The sequence below is a fragment of the Hordeum vulgare genome, chromosome 6H (assembly GCF_904849725.1).
Source record: "Hordeum vulgare subsp. vulgare chromosome 6H, MorexV3_pseudomolecules_assembly, whole genome shotgun sequence".
Lineage (NCBI taxonomy): Eukaryota > Viridiplantae > Streptophyta > Magnoliopsida > Poales > Poaceae > Hordeum > Hordeum vulgare.
This window is the reverse complement of record NC_058523.1, coordinates 89,541,418-89,548,233: the sequence shown is the minus strand read 5'-3', so window position 1 is coordinate 89,548,233 and position 6,816 is coordinate 89,541,418. Positions and strand designations below refer to the sequence as shown.

At 49.3% G+C, this 6,816-nt stretch overlaps 1 protein-coding gene across 1 annotated transcript; it reads left to right on the top strand.

Moving 5' to 3' along the window:
* The first annotated feature begins 2,724 nt into the window (after window positions 1-2,724).
* Window positions 2,725-5,613, top strand: LOC123401895 (protein MEI2-like 7). Its single transcript, XM_045095754.1, has 4 exons — window positions 2,725-3,846; window positions 3,976-4,092; window positions 4,801-4,942; window positions 5,041-5,613. The coding sequence occupies exons 1-4, from the start codon at window positions 2,813-2,815 to the stop codon at window positions 5,284-5,286; spliced, it is 1,539 nt and encodes a 512-aa protein (XP_044951689.1). The 5' UTR covers window positions 2,725-2,812; the 3' UTR covers window positions 5,287-5,613.
* Window positions 5,614-6,816: the final 1,203 nt, after the last annotated feature.

The window sequence follows — 6,816 nt, the reverse complement described above, 5'->3', positions numbered from 1 at the left end:
GTCACACCAAAAAAAGTTGTACGCCCATCTCCCACATCAATCAATATGACCAAACTATTAAAGAACTGACATACAAAATCATCCACCGCTTCCAGTAATCCTTGCCATAGTCTATTAGGATCTGATCTTCTCATCCACTCCCATCTCATTCGAAGAGCTACGACCTGTAGTTGCAAGTTTTTGACTCCCAATCCTATGAAACAATATGGTCTGCACACATTTTGCCAAGCAACCAAGCTCACCTCGCATCATAGCTAGCCAGAGGCTAGGGAGCACGCGGCGCGTCAAGGGAAGTCTGGGAGTGGCGCGCCGGTGGAGGAGGCCAATGGCTGGGGTGGGAAACGACAGCCAGGTTGCAGCGATGTTCGCCGCGGGAGCGAGGTGGACCGGTCCAATGGGTGATGGAGTGCACCGGGATGACGAAGTCGGCAGGGTTGGGGAAACCACTGCCCAGGTGGAGGCAGTGGGGAGTAATCCCGACGGCGCGATGGTAACAGGGATGGGGGAGCCGGCAACGGCTGCATCGTCGAGTGTCGTTAGTGGTGGGGGCACTTGGGACAGGAGGGAGCGCCGGCGTGGCAAGGGTGGCGGCGCTCCTGCTCCTCCTGGTCGTTGCCCGTGGCGGCGAGGAGCATGTTGAGAAGCCCTTCGTGGTCGACGGCGGGCGCTTGAGTCGGCTGGCGCAGGCCCGGAGTGCGGCGGCCTGCGCCTCGACGTTGGCGAACCGCGCGCAGAGGATTTGAACGACACGGGAAGAAGGGCGCGGCGGAGGGGAGGCAGGTCGGAGTGCGTGTAGGACGGCGTGGCGGAGGATGCGGGCGAACGACGGGAGGCGCCGGATCCACATGGCGGTGGGAGGCGCGGTCGCTCGATCAGGCGTGGGGTGGTGGAGGACAGGGTGGATAAGATGAGCTGTGGGTGCTTTTCTTAATAAAACTAAAACGTTTTACTTCTTCACTTACCAAGGACCACGGGTTGAATACCTAAGACCGCAGGGGCTTTTTCGTAAAATTGCCACGACGGACGAGAGAAGCACTCCCTGCTTTATTATTAGGGAGAGATCGTACCATTTAATTTAATGGTAAATTACCCCCCCCCCCTTCTAATGGTTGGCATGACGGAGGCAATCCATTTATCACAAAAACCTTTTAACTTTAACATTTGAAATACAAATGGCCATTACACCTTATCATATGTTTTTTCAAAGTCAACTTTGAACTACAAAGAGGTTTGTTTGTTTTCTTATGAATAATATTTAGAGTCTCACATAGAATAAGGATCCCTTTCATTACATATTTGCATGTGACAAACACAATTTGTATGGGTGATACTAGGAAAAAGGCCCGTGCGTTGCAACGGAAGAAAAAAAACCCTCTCATGTCTCTAGCTTAGTTAATTGACTTTTTTAAGATGACCTAATATTGAATAATACATATAAATGATTTGAATAAACATTAGTAGAAACCCTTGATTTTGTGAACATGTTTTTTATCATATAGAAAATATGCCCCGCTGCATGTCGAATACCAATGAATCGGGACAATAATTATGTTGATTAAGATTTGACATGGGCCTATATGAGCAACGGGTAGTAAAGATTTCTAATATATTGATTTACATTGTACCCTATATAGCATTTAAAAAATATAAAATAACAACATATTCAAACTCTACACATTTTTCTAATCAAATTCGATATATAACATGTTTATATTGGATTTACGGTTTAAAAAATATTATTATTTGAAATTACATATTTTTATTCTGAATAGACTTCGAATTATTAAAATTATTTAACATGTAAAATAACAATATATTCAAACTCTACACATTTTTCTAATCAAATTTCATATGTAACATGTTTAAATTAAATTTACTGTTTAAAAGATATTGTTATTTGAAAATACATATTTATTCTATATAGACTCCGGAGTTATTAATACATATGTCAGGAGGTTTAGACAAAAGTATATAAAACGATTCGCTGTGGCTAAAAGATGGACTGCGGGTTATTTAACGTTAATGTTAGGGGTTTTGTGTAAAATACAAAAATAACTGTTCAGACTCACTTAAAGACGGACTGCGGGTTATTTAGCGTTAATGTTAGGGGGTTTTGTGTAAAATACGAAAATAACTGTTCAGACTCACTTAAAGACGGACTGCGGGTTGATTAACGAAAATGACAGGGTGTTTTTTGCAAAATGATCAGGACGGAGGACAGAAGCACTCCGTGCTTTATTATTAGGGAAAGATAACCTCTCGAGTCACCCCATTCCGCCCGTTCATGAGAACTTCTGTAAAATAAAACTTACATTTAACAATAAATAGCTCTTAACCTCTGAATTTGATTTGCATCTTTAGTTTTTGATAACAACGTGGTAATCACATAATTTGATCTTCTGATATCAAGACCCCCTTTGTGAAAAATCATCAAAGAAGGATTTTAAGTTATTTTTACAGTTCAACAGTAAATCCCATCTCGGAACAGGCCGTTTTACAGTTCTGTGTTTATTTTGTTTCTTGCTGGGAAACCAAAAGTGTAATAAATCCTGCTCCACCGATCAAGCGGCCGAAACATTTCGTACGCCCGCGCTCCGATTCGACCGGGTTTTGGTCGCGTATCCATAAGTTGGGCCCGCTTTCAGTGACACAATGTGCACCCGAAAAGGAGCTGTGCCCTACCACCACCACTTCCCACACTGGCTATAAACCCAGCCCGGCTGCCCTTGTCCCCGGCCAGACAAAGCTCTGCCTTTGCCACCCTCTCGATCTCGCCGTAGAAGGCTCCTGTTACCTCGCCGCTCCTCCGGCCATGGCCGTGACCGTCAGCAAACTTAGGGCGGACGCGCCGCAGTACGTCTACCACGGCAACCTCCAGCTCCCTCCACCCCCGCATCCTTGTCACGAGACGGCCATGGGCTGCTGCCCCCTCCCTCCTCCACCCCCGCCTCCTCATCACAAGACGGCGATGGGCGGCGGACCCCTGTACCACGCCGCGGCCCTCCCGACGACTTTCCCGGTCTTCGCCAGCTACCCACCCCCGCCCCCGCCATTCGTTCCCGCTCCCGCGCCAATCTGCAGCTTTCCTCAGCCACCGCAGCCGGCATTGCGAGGCCATTTCCACTTCGCTCCACCGTCGGTGCTGCGGCTAACCGCGTCGCAGCGCCGCCTCGGCAAGGTAGCCCCGTCGCCGCTCCGGCCAGCCGCCCCGCAGCGCCGCGTCGTCAAGGTTACCCCGTCGCCGCTCCGGCCAACTGCGCCGCAGTGCCTCCTCGGCAAGGTTCCCCCCTCGCTTCTGCGGCCAGCGGTGCCGGGCTGTTTCCTCGGCAAGGTTGCCCTCTCGGCGGCACCGCCGCAGGCAGCGGAGGAGACTTTCCAAGGAAAGGACGCGCCCTCGCCGCCGCTGCCGGCTGCGCCCGTGCCTTTGAGCACCGAGGCTGTCCCCTCGTCGCCAGCGCCCACAACGCCGGTGCCTCCAAGCCTTACGGCTCCGAAAGTTTCGGCGCGGCCGCACGGCCTCCCTCCGCACAGGCTCATGTTTTGGTCCGTCGACGTGGACACCGAGAAGAAGCAGGCGCAGGCGCAGGCGACGGCCATCGCGGGAGAGGCCCAGCCCGTGAAGCCTCGCGGACGGAAGGCCGGTCCGCGTCTGATGCAGGCGCGGCACCGTGAGACGGGGACGAGAAGGAGCAGGGAGCTCTGGCGCCGGCAGGCGAAGGCGGCGCCAGCCGAGGTCGCCTGCAAGCCGGCGTTCACGACGAGGCCGCCGACGCCGAGGCCCGCGCCGGAGTGGCGCAATCCGCAGGTCACCACGGTCATGATCCGGAACATCCCCAACAGGCTCAAGTAAGTGTGTGCATATCCGGCGACCAGCACCATGCAGCATGCACCGCACGACCTTCTCCTCCATTCAGTTAGATCCTCGCTGCATGGCCGTCTTAAGCTGCTGAATCTCGGCGTTTTTTACGTGCGCAGGCCGGCCGAGATGATGCAGCTGCTGGACGACCACTGCGCCTGCGCGAACAAGGAGGAGAAGCCCGGCGGCGACGTGCCCGCCGCCTACGACTTCCTCTACCTGCCCATGGATTTCAGGTGATAAGATGAAATCGAAATTGTCATAGACACCCACAAGAGCATGAAATTACTGCCTGCATTTCTTCTTCTTGTTTTGAGCAAACTGTTAGTACTAACAGTACTCGGCACTGTGAAAAGTTGGAACGGAAAGTTTTCTTTAAAGAAACTGTGGAGCGAAAAGGTTAGCTTTGTTACAAATGGATCGGCGCCATATGTTAAGTTAAGCCTCCTTTCTATGTTCTTCCCCTGTCGTCTTTCGTCGGACGATTAAAGGCAAAGAACAAAATGCTACTAATGGCTAAGCTAGCAGATACTACCCCTTTGTCTTTGCAAAGAATGTACTTAGTGTAGTAGCTTAGTTTAGCTTAGCATGATGCATGATGTTCTTCCCTGCAATATTTCTCGTTGTGTGTAAAACAACACTGTGAAAGTTGTCATGAAAAGGCATTTCTTTTCTTCCCCTGTTGGTCCTTGGTCCGGATAAGGCTAAAGCAACAAACGACAAACTAAGCCCGGAAAAGAAGTAGTATCTCTACTAAGCATTTTAAAAAAATGGTAAGCATTTTTCTTTAAAAAAAATGGCGGAAAGAATCAGTACTTAACAGATTAGACGTACTAGTGTATTTTTTTCAGTCTCATCTGTTCGACTGGATCTATTAATTGAAAAATTAAACGATGAAATCCTGAAAAAAATGTTTTGGTATGTTGGAATGGTTGCTCATGCAGCTTGTGCAGCAACCTGGGGTACGCGTTCGTGAACCTCACGTCGGCCCACGCGGCGCGCGGCCTCCACTCCGCCCTCCACGGCGCCCGCTGGACGGTGTTCGGCACCAACAAGGTCATCGACATCCGCGCCGCGCGCATCCAGGTACTGCTACCGCACGTCCCCCAATTGCGATCGATCGCTTCAAACTCGCCATGATTCCGCCGTACGTGCTGATGTATAGGCGCGCTGGTTTTTGGCAGGGCAAGAAGGCGCTGGTGAAGCACTTCAGCAACTCCACCTTCCCGTGCGCCACCGACGACTTCCTCCCCGCCGTGTTCTCGCCACCGCGCGACGGCGAGGCCACGGCCACGGCCATGCGCGTCGGCATCCGTGTCACTCCCGTCGTCACTCCGGTGGCCACGCAGCGGCTGGCAGGCAAGCCCGCGGTCCGTGGGCGTCGCCAGCGCTGGGTCGCGAAGCCGAGCGGCGCAACAGGCCGCGTGTGAGCCGTATGCTCCCCGTTCGTGTTCGTGGTTGGTAGCTAGCGGCAGCGTGGCACGGTCAAACCGGAGTCTGGCCATGCCTTCCCTTTCTCCTTTGGTTGCAGGGAGGGAAGGCTGTTGGACTCTGGACATGAGCCGTCACCCTGCTCCACCGCTGCGTGGTGTCTCTTCGTCTCTAGCTAGCCTCTACTTAGAAATCTCCATGAAATTTTTCCTGCGTGTGTACTGTGTAGGACCAGCCTCTAGCCTCTATCCTAATGTTGGATGTTGTAACTTGTCCGTAGCATGTGTCTTGTTCTGCTCTCTCCAAGGAAGAAATTGTCTGGTGTCTGTGTGGTTGCGGAGTCCCCGTTGGCCGAGGCATTGCACTTTTCGTGCTGCAAGCTCTGTGTGTGTGGGTTGGAAGTTGGAACCAGAAGGTAGTAGTCTGTGCTGCTTTCGGACTGCCAGTAGTACTATCAGCATATGGCATGGCATGGCATGCATGTATATCCGTTTGTGCCAGAAGAATCTCTGTCCCTCTGCCCATGTGATTCGACGGTCGCCATAAAATTGGGCAAGCAAGTGTACGCTACTCTTCCGTGAAAACGGAGCCAGCAGTCTCTCAGCAGCGATTGGCCGTGCATGTTTGCTCTTTTCTCTGGGATATGCCCCCGGCAAAGTGGACTACAAAGAAGCCCCAAAAAAGGATTTATGACCAATGGTAAAAACCTTAAAAAAACATATACTAGTAAAATACAAGAAATAATTCCTGTTTCAATTACATAATCGCATGTGCAGAAGTTTGTGTCTTCTCATAGTGCACAAGTGCAGGCAGCAGGAACATGCGTCGTTTGGTCCTATTTTGAGTTTATTACTCCCCGCATTTCTAAATATATATTTTTTCAAGGTTTTACTAGCGTACTACATATGAATATATACACACATATTTAGAATATAGATTCACTCGTGATGCTTTGAATGTAGTCCCTAATAAAAATTATAAAATAATTATATTTAGGAATACGGGTAGTAGGAAGGTCCATTTGGCCAAAGTCGGGCACCTTCCCCAGCTGTTTTTAGTACTTGTTTTCAGCGCTCGTTAGAATTTTTTTAAAGACTGTAGCGTAAGTATGAAAACTCAGATTCTCAAATTTTGCAATTTTTACAATTTGACCTCTTTTACCTTTCTACATGCAAACTCCATTTTAACTTCAATTTTGTATCAATATAAATAAAAAAATCATACTTCAACACTGCACAATTCAACAATATTTCAATTCAATAAATTTAAATTTTCAACTTTAATTTTCTAAAAATAAATAGGGTCCAAATGCAAAAAACATTAGGGTCCGAATGCAACATATAAGCCAAACTGACCGTGAATAAATAAATATGAACAAAATTAAGGTCTATTTAGCAAACCATGAATGGCATGGACAATGCAGTCAAGAAGTTGCTTAGGCATCCGAAAGAACCTAGCATAGGCAAAGTTTAGTCGACCAAATCTATTTGGTGAAATCACAAACGGTCGTGTTGCCTCCTTACACACCT

Bases quoted from the DNA above. Each gene is read 5' to 3' on its own strand.
- LOC123401895 (XM_045095754.1), top strand. From the start codon at position 2,813: ATGGCCGTGACCGTCAGCAAACTTAGGGCGGACGCGCCGCAGTACGTC. The intron at 3,847-3,975 runs GTAAGTGTGTGC...TTACGTGCGCAG, and splicing joins AACATCCCCAACAGGCTCAA to GCCGGCCGAGATGATGCAGC. The intron at 4,943-5,040 runs GTACTGCTACCG...GGTTTTTGGCAG, and splicing joins TCCGCGCCGCGCGCATCCAG to GGCAAGAAGGCGCTGGTGAA.